This window comes from Pyxicephalus adspersus, chromosome 1 (genome assembly GCF_032062135.1).
Source record: "Pyxicephalus adspersus chromosome 1, UCB_Pads_2.0, whole genome shotgun sequence".
Classification (NCBI taxonomy): Eukaryota; Metazoa; Chordata; class Amphibia; order Anura; family Pyxicephalidae; genus Pyxicephalus; species Pyxicephalus adspersus.
The window spans coordinates 124,208,564-124,227,401 of NC_092858.1; the positions used below are offsets into that span (position 1 = coordinate 124,208,564).

An 18,838-nucleotide genomic window follows, 5' to 3' on the forward strand; every position below is an offset into this window, starting at 1 on the left:
ATATATATATATATATATATTATATATATCTCCCCATACATACACACATATACATATATATGATGCGCATCAAATGTATACGGATATTAAACAATGTGTTTTGCAATGCACATTGTATTCACACAATCAACACAAATGTTGACATGTATTTTGATAAACTCTTACTAATTAAATTTAAAAACTCATTAGAAAAAAATAAATGCATATGTGTGGATCTAGCTGAACACAGTAGGTGCTTTTTATATGGTGATTTTAGTAAGACTTCAACATAACTAAAAGACTTTAAAACCGACCAGCACCTTGTGTCATAAAGATGGATTTAATAAAATGAGGCTGCATGTGGAAATCCACCCTATGCGCATGTAAACTGTTACATGTGTATGAAAGCAATCAAGATCCGAGGAATGCAATAAACATATATCTACCTGTTCTGAACCTGAGTAGCAGCAAAGTGCACATAATTTTTCTTCTCTAGTAACTTTGCCAAGAGGTTTTCTATAGCACCCTTCTGGTTCTGAAATGCCTCCTCCAAAAACTGGTACCTAGTAAATGAAAAACATGGAGGTTGAATTGAAATTTTTTTTCTTTTTTGTTTAAATAAATTTAAACATATCATATGTGTTCTTTTTAATTAAAGGACAAATGCAGTTACTATCAAGATGTACCATTGTCTTTAAAGTTAACTTAAGTGGAAGAAGGTACAATGAGAAATATACCCACTGATGCTGTCAGAAATCCAGCAAGTTAAATACTTGTAACATTTAGGCACTTCTGCTGCTGCTGCACTGCAAGTCCAAGCTGCATTATTGGCCCTGCTGGGACTACAGAATCCCTCTTTGACATGGAGAGAGAGCAGGGACACGTCATGTAGTCCAAAAGTAGAAAATAGGTTATGGGATGCTAAAACACCGCTTAAGACTTAGGTGTGGCAAAGGCCATACCACAACAGGATTTCGCAATGACCAACAGGATTTATTTTAATTAAAAGTATAGTAAAGTGTGCATGTATTACAACAATGTATTTTTTTTATTCTGCATCTTGTTATTAAATAATTTTAGTTCAAGTCAACAGGTTAGACTAATAAAGGCATAAAAACAAATCTGGTTGAAATTCCAGACAAGCATTTAAATACAGATCTGTAAAGACATACAAGAACTGTTACATGCATCAAACGTCTTGCATTTCTGCTCAGCTTTTCTTGCGATTCCAATCATCAATGCCACAACTTGTTATCAAGAAGAGCAGGGATAAAGTAAATACATAGGTCATGCACATGTGGAAAAAGTGGAAAGGCAGAAATGCGCAGGTCACAATATACAACAGGAATAATATTCACATTTGTCATTTAAAAAGCAGGTTGCCTTTATTATTATTGTGTAGTAAGCCATATGTATAATTTACATAAAGAAATTATTGTTATATAAAATATATAAATTACACTCAGTATACATATTGTAAATAAATATATATTGCATTCATCACAAAAAATAAAAACTGTATAGATTAATTTTCTTTTTCTTTTAAAGCCAACATTATATTTATCAAAACTAATTTTAAATTGCGATCGCTAATGTTGTACTGTTCAACCTTGCTTCGGCTCTATTCAGACCTTTATACAATGCAGCAATTGCCCTGCCACCGCTGAAAGATTACTGCAGCTATAGGCAGTGCAACACCATACATCATCTTCAGGGCGACAATTGGAGCCATTAGTCAAAACCACATCTGCATAACTAATATCAATATATCAACAGATAAAACGCTGCTTAAAGAACAGTCCATGGCTGATTACTAGAAATAGTAATGGAAAAAAAAAAAAAAACAGAAGATGGATATGAAAAGATGTGAAGTACATCAACAAAATTACTTATTGGACTGTAGAAAGCAGAGTATACAAAAAACTACAGTAATACTTCAAAGGCACTTGGCTTCAGCAAATTCATAAAATCTAGTGGGGGAGGGTACACTAATCATCAACATTACAACAAAGAATTACAACCGTTTGAATCAAAAAGGTTATGTTCTAATATTTTTGAAGCATTAAAATCCTGCCCGATTCACAGTAAACACATGTACACATGTTTAGTCCTTTGGGCTGCTACAACATTTTATTTATTCACTGGGCTCCGTGCAGTGCTCAATGTGTCAATGCCGTTGTCCTTAGCAACAAGATGGTATCAGTGAGAGCTCCCTCTGCTGGTCTTACAGGCTTTTTCTATGCCAACAACAGAGGTGGGACGAATAGGACCATCCAATAATAGCAGGGTGAGGACTGTGTCCACATAGATCAGGATGCTTGTAGACACTCCCAAGAGGCCCTTTTTATAACCATTATTAATAATTCCATAGGTACAGGCTTTATGAAATACCAACCCCCAGATTTTTATTCACCACAAAATAAAGAGTTCACAGAGTCCAACCTGGGCATGTCTGGGACTTATGGTTCACTGGAACACGCTAAATATGGGTTTCAGACTTTCCTAAAGGCCTAGGAGACTAGTTCTTGGGTCTCAAAATGCTCACTGTAATGATCCAAATACAAATCAGTCAACTACTACTTTATACAGAATGGTATATTAGAAATTTAGAGATTATTAAATGGGTTTTAAAACACAACTCAAAGTTTAATCTGAGACACTCTGTCTAGCCTTATCTGAATCCTTTGAGTCTTGCAGACACATAGACCAGACAGTCATAGCAGGTGTTGTGACTAGAGGGTCTGGAAGGACCCTGGTTGTCAGATAAAGAAATACTTGATAAGGGGAAAATTTATGACCCTAGTCTGCTAAAGAAACAATTTTCAGACAAAGACATTTTAAAAGAAGACAATATTTTATTTAATGGGAAGATTGGAAATTAATGTTATCCACAATTTCACAGGCACGAGTGCAATATTTCTAACACAAAGTATTGTGAATTTGTAATTAGTAATAGGTTGGTATAGTGAATTAGTAGCTAGTGGTAACTGGCTGGTTTGTTTGTAAACGAACCCATATGACGATCTCAGAAACGCCATAATGAGCGACCATATTACCCAATTCGAGTGTTAGTGGGAGTTATTTGGGCCTAAGAATCTGGAATGTGTAAAGGTTAATTAATGTCTAATAAACATTAATATTCTCATGGAAGCAGGGTAAATTTTAATAGCCAAGAAAGACAGGATCCAGCTAAATAAAATAAATCAAACACCCTGTATATCAAGTGCATACTTTAGATTTGTTCCTAGATGAACTAATTTATAGAAGACTTTTTTTTACCATTTGATGTATGTTCTATGAAACGGACATTCTGCGAAAGAAACTCAGGTTGGACCAGTCACCCAACTATTAATACATGACATCTTTATGTCAAACGTTGCAGGGGAATCACAGGTATTAGGATGACACAAATGAAGCAAGGTTTGTCCTGGTTATCACAGGTAAGTTTTCTTTGCTAACATGCAAGACCTCTATATATTATATAATGATCACAGATGTAGATATAGATAAGAGGTGGAGCTGAACAGTTAATTTTTTCCAGGAAAAAAAAAAAAAAAGCCAATGATGGCTTATTACATCTCTCCTCAAAATAGGCCAGGGGCAAGGGATTTATTCTTGATGGTGCTGTGAAAGGCAAGGGAATAATTTTTTACCAGTGTCTTACCAGTAACTTTCAACCTCTTCAGGAACCCCTTCTATATTTACTATACCCACAGCTCACAGTACATTAGAGTGATGGTTAGTAGGAAGAATGCCTCCTACATTGCTGGTCAGTGGGAAAAATTCCACACAAAGATAGCTGAACAAATCATTGGAATCAGTTGAAGTGGAATTAAACTTGTTGGTGGGGGGAGAGCTTCTGCCAGAATCAATATGTATACACAGAATACTTGACAAATATGGCACATACCCTGTGCAGTCACCCTGCTGTGATGACAAGTCGTGGACTGCACCATCTCCATTGCCAGCTACATAGCGGACTCCCACAAAGATGGTGATCTTCTTCTGTCATTTGATGATGTAACTCTTGCATGTGCGCAGGAATTACGTTATCCCCAGCAGCTGGCTCTGATTACAGGAACATAGCACACAGAGCCAAGCTCAAAGCTACATTACGTATGAGCCATGTAGATTAGGGCACAAACAAAAAGTCACCAAAATCCAGGGAGTTTGTTATTTGCATTGTCTCTTTAGTTCAACAGTACTACCTTCTGCTGGTGTTTTGTTTTCTCAATTTAGATCTACTTAAACTGCTTATTTCTTAAGGAACCTCTAGCAACTTCTGGAACCCTGGTTGACAACCACTATCCTATACACTGCTGATTATCAAAAGTTGTGAAAAGACGTGGTCAAAACAGTCAAATTGTTTGCAAACCCTGAACACTGTGCAAATAACAAAAATGTATTACTGAATTCCTCTAATATACAACTTTGACTTTATTCAGCTGTAGCAAAGACTACAAACAATATGTGAGGCACCAACTGCAACATCAATACCATTATTTGTTTAGGAGCGTCTCTTGTAAGAATCAACAGTTCCAAGAGATGCCAACTTTTCTTACAAAAGTCAAGGCAAACCATTACGAAATACAAGGATATTATTTAAAAGGCTAGCACAATTTTTAGTAGTGTACTAGTGTGAAGTAACAACAGAATGTTGCAGTACACATGATTAGGTCTCCTTCCCTAATTAAAGAACCAATTAATGGATTACTTTATTGTAACAAATTGTTTACCTGTGCTCCTTATGCTCCAGCAGCTGACAGTCTCGACATGTCAATCTATCACACGTTTCGCAAAACAGTTTGAGCTGTTCCTGTTTATGAACAGGACAGAATACTGGACGCTGGCCCGATGCGCCAACAGATTCTGAAAAAAATACAAAAAGTATACTGAAAAGTTGTAATATTGCAGATTACATCACAAGCAGAATATGCAAAGCACCAAGTCACTTGGGTGTCACTATAATTACACAGTATTTATATAGCGCAATCATATTACGCAGCGCTGTACAAAGTTCATAGTCATGACATGGTCTTATCGTTCCAGACTGACATAGTATTGCCCAGGCATAAATCTGGAGATTTCTTCCCATGCAGCCATGTAGAGTAAATGTGGCCTAAAAAACTTCTAGTGGGTAAACTAGCAAATATGTAAACAAAAACACAGCTATTAACCCCCTAACCGCTAAGCCCGTAATTTCTCGCACTAAATATTTTTGCTCTTTTGGTTAAGCCCGTATTTTTTCGCCTACACTAAAATCCCCACTTACCTGGTCCCGCTGTGCTAATCCAGCGTCGGTTCCGTGTTCCAGCGTCGGGTCCATGTTCCAGCGTCGTCCTCCAGCGTCGGGTGTCCCTCTCCTTAAAAGAAAAAGCCGGCCGGCTTAGAGGAGAAAGCCAGCTGGCTTTCTTTTCTAAGCCAGCCGGCTTCCTCTCCCTCCTCTCCCTGTCCCTGTCCCTATCCCTGTGCCTGTCACTGTCCAGCGTCGATCGCTGGCCAAAAAAAAATACTCACCTTCTCCCTCCGCTCCTCCGGACACGTCTTGTGTCTTCTGTGTTCAGCTGGCGAGTGCAGAGACGATCACCGGGGTTTCCCGGTGACGTCGCTGCGTGCGTCGGCGCGGGAGGGAGGCGGGGCGGCAAATTCAAAATTTTGCATTGAGTTCCTTTGTATTGAACTCAATACAAAAAAGCTGTATTGAGTTCAATACAAAGAAATCCTTATATAATATATATATAATTGTATTATATATATATTATATAAGCTACTGTACATTACATTTTACACTTTTTTTTTTTTAACTTTTTTTAAGTTTTTTTTAAAGTTTTTTTTTTTTATGTTTTATAAAAAAAAAATTTAATTATTAAATTTATAAAATTTTGGACATATTTTGGTGAGTTATGCGGTAATTCGGTGAATTAGAGCCTACAATCCAAAATAAATTTCCATGCAAAAAATGTAACACTTCTTGCATGGAAGTTTGGAAAGAATTAGAATACCCGGCATTTGCGTACGCGTCCCTCGGCGATTCCTGATGATGCGCGTGCGTGCGCCCGTCGATGAGGGTCGTAGCGGAAAATTCAAATTTTTTGTATTGGATTTAATACAAAGTCCTGTATCCAATCCAATACAAAATAATAGAAAATATATTTATGTGGTTTTGTCTATAGGTATGTGACAGACACTAGGGAGGTGTTTTAGAAAAATATATTACTATACAGTATACCGAATTATCGCATTTTCAGTATTTTTCATTTATTTATGTATTCTTGTTTAAGCTGATTTTTGTGTTTTTCCTTTAATTTTATTAAAATTTTTTTTTTTTACATGATTGTGTGTTTCAAACATTTTTTATATTCATGATATCTACTAGAACCCTATTCGGACATATTTCTGTAAGTTACAGGTCTACAATTTAAAAAAAAAAATTTCATGAAAACCTGTGACGCTTTTGGAACAGAAATCTAGAAATCAGTGTAACGCTCAGGTGGTTAAGTAAACCAAGTTGGTCCACTAAAGTTCCCAAAATGCACCAAGCAATGCTTGCACTTGCCTTCAGAACCACAGGTGATTCAGACAAAGTAAGTATATAAAAAAACTTTCTAATGGTATATATAGAACCAACAAAACATTTTTTATGTTTATCATTTGATATGTTAAATGATGATTTAGTTTTATTACTCAAACAACATTTCTTGACTGACTTTTCACAATTTGTAAATCCCCAAACTTTTGTTGGAAAAAGGGAATCTACAAAAACTTTCTAGTGTTCTTGTATAGGTAGATTACTCATGTTTTAATAAGACTGCAACAATGTTAAATATTTCAAATCTGTTACCTGAAGACACATCTTCCTTCTTTGTTATCATGTGGTCCTTGGTAAATTTAACTCTTTGATGTGCTTCTATACAGGTCTTACAAAGCCATTCCCCACATTCCACACAAAAGCCAACAGCACTAGCATTATCTTCACAACTTGTACAAACCTAGAAAGAAAAATGAATTTGGGTAAATGTAGAATTGGAGTGCAAGCATAGGAGTAAAATGGAAAAGAAATAATATTGTAGACTCACCGAAAAGTCAACTTAAAAGTTTTAACCTGCACACAAGCACTCATACTGTAGGACTTCTATTCATGCTAACATACTTAAACATTTTGATTAAAAAAAATTAGAGCAGCAAGGACAATATTCCCTTAATATCCTTAATTTGTCAAATTGCACATTAGACAATCTCTAATCTTGTAATCAATCTGAATAAATGTCAACCTTGGTAGGTGAAATACAGATTAACTACCAAGATTAACTTTACCTTTTGAGAAAAAAAAAATACAAAACTGTGCCATCAGAGGGGATCCTGCAGCACCAAAAACACAGTTCATTAGAACAGTGAAGAAAATAGAGCAGTTATTTCTGTTTGTGTAATCCTTGTAAAATAGCTAGGGAAAAATAGTGCATGTGTGCCTACAAATCTTTTTCTGGCAGTATAAAAATGTCACCAACTTGTAGAAACCACATCCGTTATTTCTTTTCTGCACAGATGAAAGCAGTGCCTATGTAGAGGTAAGTGATGCCATTTTGCACCAGAAAAAGACATTTCCAGCAACTACTTTCACTTTTTCTGCCACTAACTGGTTGTGTATTGGTGAAGTTCTTCAACCACACTACTCCTCCTTTCTATGCAACCATAGGTAGATAGATGTTTTGTGCTTTACATAAGATAAGTAGGAAAGCACAACTTTTTTTTTTTTTTTTTTTTTTTTAACAGATTATTGAATAGAGTCATAAAGACACTGGAATCTTATCAAGAGCTAAATTTGTATTTTTATTTGTACTTCCAGAAACTCGTCCTGAAATAAATTTATGCTGCTACCACATAGACTGCACATGTGTTTACTTATCCTATACAGGTAAAAAAACAAAAAACAAAAAGGTATTTATAAATAAAGCAGTTGATAATGTAAAATAAAGTAACCTGTCAACAATGTTTGCATTTTATAAAAAGCACAAGCATGCAACAAACAGAAAAAAAGCTAGCCGTGATTTTACAGTTGTATAAATGGAGGCTACAAATGATAAAAAAATGAACAATTCTATGCTTAGAAGAAAAACAAGAGATCACATTAAATAATACATACTTAGTAGCAGTAGATACATTACACTTGCATTTGCTGATTTACTTTCAAAGTATTAATATTCTCAACTTTTTTTTATTATTTTAGCCTGGCAGGGTGTCAGAGGGCACAGACAAGAAAAGGCAGAATTAAGATGGCGGAGGGATGTTCAATCATGATAGAACACATTTAGCCAACTGAAACGTTCTTGCTAGCAGATCAGATAAAAGTCTTCTGCCAATTTATACATCCTATACTATATCATTGATGTAGATCAATGAAGAAACCACAGTGCATTGATAAGAGAAAAGGAATTTACACATTCAAGAGTTTGCGAATACATGTAGCAGTCGGGACAAAAGTGAATCAGCTGATGTTCAAGAAAGGTCTGTTGTGCATATAAGTGACCCTGTGCTGAGGGGCTCTTAACTAACATTAATGCATACTAACCAATAGACAAAGCACATTAGGGTTTAGTTTCCTACCTGCTCAGACTTTTCATCAGTGCTGCTTGGCGAATCAGAGGTGTCTTTCACAAAGTAATTATCCACTAGATCTATTTGTCTGCATTCTTGTCTGCAAACTGGGCACCGAATTACACCAACTAATAAAAACAAAATAATAAAAATATAGTTAGAAAAAGGTCTGCACATCAGAGAATTTCATAGAAATGGAATGCACATTTCTATTCATCTGCTGTCTGGAAAATACATGTAGCTTTGACAATAATTTAGGGCCTATTCCCACCATTGCAATGCGTTAACACCAAAATGCATGCCCATCAGTAAAGTCAGATGAGGAGGCACCGCAAGGCCATAAATACTGTAATATTAATGTCACACAAATATAAATATCTTATTATACCAAAGTTTATCCACCAGGGTACCTCCAGCAATTTTTCATTCACAGGTTAGTTTAAGTGACACCAATGATATTTTGGGTCACCTTTTTGGGCCAACAATGTCTTGGCATTGGCCAGCAGTTTAAGAGGCATTCTTCCTGACTGCGACACTAATGTACTTTTTGTTGTTTGTTGGAGTTGTGGATATAGCAATGATAGGAGGGGTTCCTTAGGATATGAAAGTAATTTCAACGGTTCCCAAATGTATAAAAGGCAAAAAAAAACACTGCATTATATCATTACAGCCTGTGTCCAGTTCCCTAACTGAAAATGCATTTGGGTCAATAATATAATTTATAAAATCTTTCCATCCTCAATCTCTAACAAGTTTTTACATTTGTGTGTTGCCTCAGTTATTTCAGTAGCAGCAGTATTTGTAGCCCTGTCTAGTCACTCTACAGTAATACAAAGTGCTTTGATGAAAAAACACCATATATTTATTAAACACCAATAGCTGCCCAACAAATTCCAAATTCTGAAAGTAATTTTACCAACAAAGAGGTCAGTGCTTAAAAGAAATGTGGAATTAAAGTATTTCCATGTGTTTGAGATGATATATTAAGTATGTCTGAGTATTCCAAGTCATTGAGGGCACCTATTTACCAGTTCTATGTATTTGCCCACATACCATATAATATATATTCACCTGATAAATCCACACTACCTACATGCCTATGTATTCCTTCAGCTACATATTTAAACAGCTATACAGCTAAATAATTTATAAAATGTATGTATCTTTAAATATTTATCTTATCCACATATGTGGGTTCTTTACTTTTACTTATTTTTATTAAACAGGATTTATATAGCGCCAACATATTACACAGCGCTGTACATTAAATAGATGTTGCAAATGACAGACTAATACAAACCGTGACAGAGGAGGAGAGGACCCTGCCTCGATCTACCCATCCTATCTAAATAACCATCTATCATATGTACATATCTTTCCAATCTAGGTATCTCTTTATAACATGCATCGAACTAAAGTTCCACTTTTAGGTTTGTATGATCAGGCGGGTTGTTGAAGAAAGAGACAGGCGAAGTTCCTTCTGCAATAATGTGTCTTATCTGCCTGATACCTCCTCTGGGTTTCTGAAATGAATGCTGAGCTGCACAAGTGCAGAAACAGCTTTGGTAGCCAGGGACACTCAGCAATCCTGGCATCCTTTGTGCTCGTTGGGATGAAGGAACTCACACACAACTGTGCAGGAGTTGCGTCATCCTGGCACGGCCAATCAAGATGGTCATAAATTGTCCAGAAAAGAAAGTAGAGAACGAAGATGGTGAGCTACACGGATTGTGTTCGTCTTAATACCTTGAAATACGATTCTTCTACTTCCTAGGTGCATACTTTATCTTACTTATCTACCATGTACTTTTGCCTGTTACCATACACACAAATGGCTATGAAATAAAGATAAGGCATCTTTAACCGTATATGCTATTTAGATATTCTCTACCTCTTATAGGTATATTTATGTGAATATGACTGTCATACCGTAACAAGCTTTGCAAGAGACAAAAGAAAATTTAGCAGAATTCTACTTTTCCATGGAGCCTTGGTAAATATGTTTCCCAGTTGAAATAGGGAAGTCTCCTGTTTTGCAATTTATTTGGCAAAGAACACCTAGCCTTTTTTGACAAACAATTCAGGCATGACTACAACATTATACGCTCCTCCCCTGACAATAGTATACTATATCCAATAACACTATAGGCAGTGACAAACATTTCTGTACACATGGTGATATACCCATGCCAACCAAACAAATCCATTACCATGGGAAATGTGACAAATTAAATGACAACATATACTGTTAACAACATAAACAATAAAAACAATATACTGTTACCAATTAACAACAAACAATGAAAAAAACACAGGCAATCTTTGCTTAGGATCACCAAACAATAAAAAGGGAAAAGATTCAATTTATTCCTAGGATTGAACTCAAAATAAAACTGAATGCAAACCAGTACAAAAAACAAACAAACAAAAAAAAAAAACAATCCAACACAAAATCAGTTTACCCTAACACTCAGAGCGGCTCCTCCAATTCTAAGATGCAAGTATAAACCTTATTTACAAGATTGACTCAACTCACAACCGTTTCCACCTTAAGCTACGTACACACGTCAGATTTTTATCGCCCGATAATCGGCATCGGCCAATTATCGGGCGAAAATCTGGCGTGTGTACAGTCGGTGTCGTCCATCGTCCGGACGACCGACCTGCCGGATCCACGGACGATGGACGACAGCCGATCCTAATGAAAGGGAAGGGGAGAGCGCGCAGCAGGGTGCCGCTCCGTCGCTCTCCCCCTCCCCTCTCCATAGAGCATGAACGGTGCTGTATGTACAGCACCGTTCATGCATCGTGCACTCCCTTGTCGTTGGAAAGGATCGTGAAAGATTATTATTATTATACAGTATTTATATAGCGCCATCATATTACGCAGCGCTGTACAGAGTCCATAGTTGTGTCACTAACTGTCCCTCAAAGGAGCTCACAATCTAATGTCCCTACATATGTCATTAATGTAGTCTAGGTCAATTTAGGGGGAAGCCAATGAACCTAACTGCATGTTTTTGGGATGTGGGAGGAAACCGGAGTACCCGGAGGAAACCCACGCAGACATGGGGAGAACCTGCAAACTCCATGCAGATAATGTCCTGGCTGGGATTTGAACCTAGGACCTAGTGCTGCAAAGGCCAGAGTGCTAACCCCTGAGCCACCGTGCTGCCCTGCAAAGATCCTTTCCAACGACAAAAATTGGAAGTGTGTACGCAGCTTTAGACACTGAGGTGATCTGTGATATTTGCATATGTCCTGACAAGACAACAGGTACCTCCATCTTCAGGCCACTGCATTGAGAATGTCCTGACAGGTTATCTTTTTCTGTATGTGTACAAATTGTGAGTTTTCACTTCCTGTTTCATGAAGTTAAATCTCCAAATTTTACCAGAAGTTTCACATTTTTTATCATTCATTATATTTGTAGAACTGTTTCTATTGATGAAAATTAGGATAATGGCATGGCTTCATGAAATGTAAAATAAAAAAAAAAAAATGTTCTAATTTATTTACACACTTTAGGATCAACTGTCAAAAGTAGGAATTTTAGAAGACAATCCCAAATGTTTTAATCTGTCTCAATTGATCAATAGTCATTTTAAACGTGATATATGAAGACCTAAGTCAAGTATCCAATCACAAAATGTGTTGCAGCTTCTTATTATGCACAATCCGGCTCAGGACATTGAATAACTAGCAAAGTAGGTGATTGCCAATTTTCTACGTGGGACTTTGAAGACTACCAATTATGCCATATCAATACCTACATTTTTCAAAAATGAAATATAACATTAAAAGACAAATTACCTAGAACTGAAACATAGCCAAGACAAATATTAAAATAGGAAAATTGTTTTTGGTTTACATACATTTTGAACTTCACACGTTTTGAAGACACCAGATCTCTTTTACAACAATGCAATTTGATTTATGAAGAAAAAACAAGCTAAAAAGGACAAGTTCTACACACATTGGTTTTTAAATAAGGTTTGGCTTATGTTGCCCATCAAACACCTACACTGAGGACCAAAAGAGTGCCCCAGCAACATTATCACTTTGGTTATTTTTGGCTAAAATGACAGCACCAAGCTACAGAACAGTTTTTAATACAAGCCCGGACAAATCTCAATAGCCAAGACACCCACACTAACACAATGTAAAAATATGCGATCGCTGCACATCTACAATTACCAATAAAATACATCCAAATACTCTTGAACATTATGGGGGGAAACGTCATGGGGTTTTCTTTCTCTGGCAGTTTAATTGCACTTTATCAACTGTTCTTCGAATTAAAGTGAAAACTTCTTCTAAAACAATGTTAGGAAGAGTATTTTGACTGCCAATTTAAAATTACAAGTGCTTCCAGTGGGAAATGGATAACACGAACTAAGTTTTAAATTAGACTAAAGGGAGACCAGAAGTTAGAAAAATATCCCACAACTGTGGATATTTACCCAATCCCTTAGAGATGAATTATACTAACACAACAGTTACTTAAAAACATATATTTTAAAATAGTTTTTTTTTTTTTTTTAGTAACCAAAAGTTTTATTCAACAAGAAAGCTTTACATTGACTATCTATACATTGTCAGACATTTAAACTCAGCTGAGATTTCTACCTACACCGTATGTAATTCTGCCAAGAGTTGTAGCTGACTTGTAGGGCCTTACTGTCAGTACTCAGATTCAAATGTGCCAATCAGTTCAGCAAAGGCAGTACTTTGGTTTCTTTGCTAAATAGGTTCCACACAAAGCACTGTCAACAAGGAATTGCATGTTGGAGATCGTACATTTTTCTTTGTAAATCTTCCACCTTACAAGCACCTGAATAACCCTAAAATATTACATTGTTTGTACACTACACAGATAATTTTATCTCTATGGTATTCTTTTAAGGACATTGAAGATATACTTCTCAAGAACTGCACCTTACTTTCACAAGACTCTGTTTTCGTCATTTTTTTAATGCCAAAAACTAATGCCAGTAACTTGCATTGCAGAGAAAGACCATTTACTTGCTTTCTTTAAACACAATAATCGGCTTCAAGTTTGCTCGGTTTCTCCAATTTAGCCAACTACCTTCCTAACTAAGCACATGCTGAGGAAGTTTACCAATAGTAATTTGCTGCTAAAAAAAAGAAATGGTTGCTTTCCAGTTATTTACAAGTATAAACCGTGGTTAGTAAATGCCATTTACAACATATTTTAATTACTCGACTTGAAAAAAAAAAAAAACATTTCTTAGAAATTCACAAATTTCCATCACCAATTGACATATAAAAATATACACACAATTGCTCGCTCTCACCAGCCATTTTTAATAGGTATACCCAAGCTGCACCCCATTTTGCCTTCAGTACTAACCTAATTCTTTGAGGAATTAATTCAAAGATGCTGCAAACATTCCTCAGGGATTTTAGTCCATATTGGCATGACAGCAACAATCAGTTCCTGCAAATGTGTCCAGTGAACATCCATGATGCAAATCATCTGTTACACTACAAAGTGGTCATTTAAGTACTGCAAACGCTTTGTCACGTTCAAAGAAACAGTTTGAGATAATTTAAGTTTTGTTACATGGAGAGTTATTCTGCTGGAAATATTGCAAGATGGGTACACTGTGGTCATAAAATGGATGGACATGATCAGTAACAATAGCGAGAGCCTGTGGAATGCAACAATGCTTAATTGGTACTAAATAGCCCAAAGTATGCTAAGAAAAAAAATATCATCCACATCATGACACCACCCACTTAAACCACTAATGCAATGCAGGATGGACCCATGCTTTCAGGTTGTTGATGCCAAACTATTAAAAAAAAAACAAAAAAACAATGTGAACTAACTTTACATTTTTTATACTACAATATTTACACTTTACAACACTGAGCAGTAAGAAGCAGACTCCAAGTAGGAACAAAGGATAGGGGAGAAGTAGGAAGCGGCCACGATTATAGGGTTACTAGATTTCTAAGGCACAAACAACTGGAAACATGAATTTTTGTGTGCTGCCTCCTCCCACATTCCTAATTATTCGGGTGGTCGAACATCAAATTCGAACACCATTAAAGTCAATGGGGGAAAATTATTTTATTTTTCAGGACCGTTAAGAGCTTCTACAGCCTCCAAATACATTTGGAGCACCTGTCACATCAATAATAAAAAGAATCTGGCATGTGTACAGTGCCAGTCTTCCATCGTCCGATTGACTGTCCTAATGCAAGGGAAAGGGAAGAGTGCACAGCAGGGTGCCGCTCCGTCATTTTCCCCCTCCCCTCTTGACAGAGCAGAATGGGGATGTATGTACAGCACTCGTTCATGCATGGTGCAGTGCTAGTCGTTGGAAAGGATCGTGAAAGATCCTTTCCAACGACTATTATGGCACGTGTGTATGGGGCTTAGGTCAGCAGTGGCAGCTTCCATATTTCAATCATTCAAGGCTATTAACATCAAATGATAAAGCAGTAAGCAATAACCATCCACAACCACATTCTCTATCAAACTATAAACACTGATATATATGACAATAACTAATGGTAATCCTAATGACCATTCCACACTGTAAAATATTCTCATTCTACCTTTGAAGCTGTAAAATGATTTGTAACATGACATGGAATTAAAATGTTACATTTGGTTAAACAAGCATTTACTTGTACCTAACAGTTTTCTCTTCTTAAATCTGTTGACCTTATTCCTGTGCTTTCTGTACAAAGCCAAACAAAAAAAAAGTAAACTCCAAGGGTTGGAAGAACATCTGTCCTCACATCCCATCAAAATAAATTACATATTGCTGACAATGATTTAAAATGCTAGTGGGACATTCTAGTTAAACACAGCATTTTCTATTCAAACACATGCAGCTGCATGAAATAGCATATTTTACTACATACCTTATTTTAGACTCAATGTTGATCCTCTGTACAATGCAGGGTGGTAAAGCATCCTAAATAAACAATGAACCGAAACTTTGAGCCGCACTTTTGTTTGATGCACCACCTCACATTGAACAATAAAAGATTACAACAACGACATTGGTTGTGCATTTGCCAAGTTAAAAACATTCAGCAAGTTGTTGAGGTATTGGGTGTTAACTTGCATTACTAGAACAGCTCAGACCTCCATGCATAAGCCTGAATGAGCCCCTAATGTTTTATTGCAATGACACTACAAAGACTAAAAAAAAAAAAATAATTCACTTTACTCAGTACATGCTAAGGATTTCACCTTGTGAAATTTAGTGGGATTATATTATAAGATTGGCAAAACTAGTGCAAACTCTAAAAGATAAAGGGTGGTCTTTGAAGTTTAGTTCAAAGGTATGATATTCTTTAATAATGTCATTATAATCAAAGATTACATCAAAAGGAAAATGGCATAACGCCAACTATCATCCATCAGTGTTTCAACTACATAGCACACTGTGCCATGAATATACAAAAAATGAAAGATGCTGTCAAAAAGTGTGATTACAAATCCATCACTATCTAATTAGTTTACGCTTTAGAATTCATAGACAATAGATATGATCTTTTATCTAGACACCCATTTAAAGAACTATTGAGGCTTTATAAAGAATGATTTATGCTATAAAGTGACCCAGTGCAGAATAGTAAAAATGTATATATGATTCAGAAGCTAGTCAGTAAGCCTTAAAGACATATCCTCAGATATACCACAAGTATTAGTACCCATCACAGAAATCAAAACGTTTCTACAAGCAATAGATTATTCTGGTTTTCTTAAAAATGGGAGATACATATTTGTTCTGGCACTTTCCTTTATCATACACCAAGATTTGCATAATTTTTATCTCTGAGCCAGTATCTCAGCACCTGCAATATTATAGGCTTATATTTGACCAATCAAAAAATTACCACTTTAGTGGCTTCGAAAGTGCAAATATAGTTCTGCAAGAAGGAAAAAATTGCTATGACAGGTCTTTATCGCAGAAAGGTACAGGAGATATGTCCTGTCTGCAATAAATCACACTTTCCTGCCTAATCCCTGCCTTTAATTTAGAAAACATTACCAGGATGTTAGAGGACAGAACCAACTCCTGTGCGTGAGTGAGAGTTAGTCACCTTGGTTCGGCCAAGAGGATCAAAACCAGAAAGAGAAGGAAGGGGTGGCACCTGTGACAGAATTGGAGGGGGGGGGGGGGGGTTTAAAAAACATGGGGTTCAGGAGGTAAGGGTATTTTATTGCCTGTCTCCTCTGCAATTAACAACCTGTCCGATCACAATTTTATTTTTTTAAAGGGTTTAAAGTTGCACTTTAGAGGTGGTGTTTTTTTTTCTTTTAAATTTAAATATATGTCAGGAATATATTTATGACAACCTGTATTCTTCATACAAATTATCCATAGATGAATGTGAACCATAACCAGTCTTGCTTCTGAAATTGTCCTCACCCAGGCGTACAGACTGAAGAGAACCCAGAGATTATGTTTTGTACAATCAAGGTTAGGTGCATCTATTATTTACATATATAAATATAATCAAAAAATATATGTCTAGTGTCTCATGTAAAGCCAGATGGAAGTTGGAGAAAAGCCTGGCAATAAGGTGTTCCTATTTAAAAAAAAAAAATGAAAGTCCAAAGTGATATGTTAACTGTGAGTCTCTTTGTTTTGTTTTTAATGGCAGCAAAGTGGCATTTAGTGTTTCACCAGCCTTATAATCTCATGGAGATGGGATCTTTGTGACAATGGGAGAGGTTTAGTAGTCCAGTAAAAAGACAACTGGGAAGAGCGGACACAAAAATGTTGTGTTATCAGGCCACAGCAACAAAATAAGGAGCCAAGCGGATTTCTGGTGCACCAAGTAGCACTTTTTGCATTTGTAGTTTCTTTAAAATAAGAACAAATATCTGTACATGGACATGTGTTGTGATGTATGGCACGTGTGTTTTATTCAATTTTTTGGGGCTAACAAATACTTTAATTGCTGAAATAAAAGGATAGTCATACCTTGAATGCCCTAGGTGCTAAACTATTTTAAACTTGGATGCCATAGCATCCTTTATTTGGCAGTTTTTTATAAATGTTACATGACATTTCATACAAATTTATATGAACACCATTGATTCAAACATTTTTCTAATTAGAGTCAACTTGAAAAGATGTATCAAGATTCAATAAATGTTGTGTAAAACATTTATAAAAAGAGGTGCAGAAATACTGACAAACATAAAACAAAAGGCTCTATTTATAAAAACAAGAAACTGACATTCAATGGCAGTAATTGATTCTCACGAGGAAAGGTTTGAAGGAACATCAGACTCCTCATTTTAAAAATAGAGCCCAAAGTGTTTAAAATAGGAAAAAAAATATTGGACCAAAAGGCCTTTTAAAGATGTATTTACTTGCTATACAATACTAAATTCCAAAAAGACCTAGAAACACTGCTTGAATATTAAGTGTGGTCTGCTTTGCTCAATAAATAAGAATACTTTTTTTTAAAGGCAGTGAAGCAGAACCACATTGCTACAGCAATAGCTCTTCATTTATGAATGTCATCCACAGATCACCAAGGTCAGGTAGCTTAGGGCTAAGCCACTGGCTGCATGCTAGGTCCCATTATCAGTCATGTTACCTAGGGCATTGCCTTTGGAATGTGCAACATTACCAACAGTGTCACATCCCTGTGGATTTAAAAAATCCATAAAATCACCAAACCTCGCAGAACACAAGTTCAAAATCTCAAAATACATTAATTGTTTAAAAACATTTGGTTCATATATTGTTTTAACAAAATACGTACAAGTATTTGTAATGCACCAAAATGGTAACTCTATTCAGTGTTCAAATAGGAATAAACAGAAACATATACATATATATCTTTATCTTCATCTTACAAAAAATTAAATGTATCTGAACGCAAGTACGACATTTTACAGCTTCCTTTACTTTCACTTGGTGATTTGGCCAATAACACTTCAAGCAGAACATTACCAAAAAAAAATACAAGCACACAAGTAGGTTCTCTATTGCAAATAGAACATGCAATGTCTCCTCTGCAATAATAAAACTTTCCTTACCATTTGCATTTTTTTTTTCAATTGGCTAGGCCAGAAATACATACAGTGTGGGAAAGAAGTATTGAAATGACCAGACTATAATTGTAATGGTAGGTTTATTGTAGCTGTGAGAGACAGAACAACAACAAAATAACCCTCAAGAACCCCGTGCTCAAAAGTCAGAGCTCAATGTGCATTACAATGAGTGAAATAAATATTTAATCCCCTATCAACCAG

General features: G+C 36.0%; 1 protein-coding gene across 2 annotated transcripts in view; it reads right to left on the reverse strand.

The window, feature by feature from the left end:
- TRIM33 (tripartite motif containing 33) overlaps positions 1-18,838 on the reverse strand; it is a 53,689-nt gene that overhangs the window by 22,519 nt on the left and 12,332 nt on the right. For both annotated transcript variants that reach the window (XM_072426133.1, XM_072426124.1), the window contains exons 2-5: positions 8,581-8,699; positions 6,821-6,968; positions 4,716-4,848; positions 426-542 (exon numbers count right to left, since the gene is read on the reverse strand). In XM_072426133.1, coding sequence (XP_072282234.1) covers positions 426-542; positions 4,716-4,848; positions 6,821-6,968; positions 8,581-8,699 — 517 coding nt within the window. The remainder of the gene's footprint in view (positions 1-425; positions 543-4,715; positions 4,849-6,820; positions 6,969-8,580; positions 8,700-18,838) is intronic.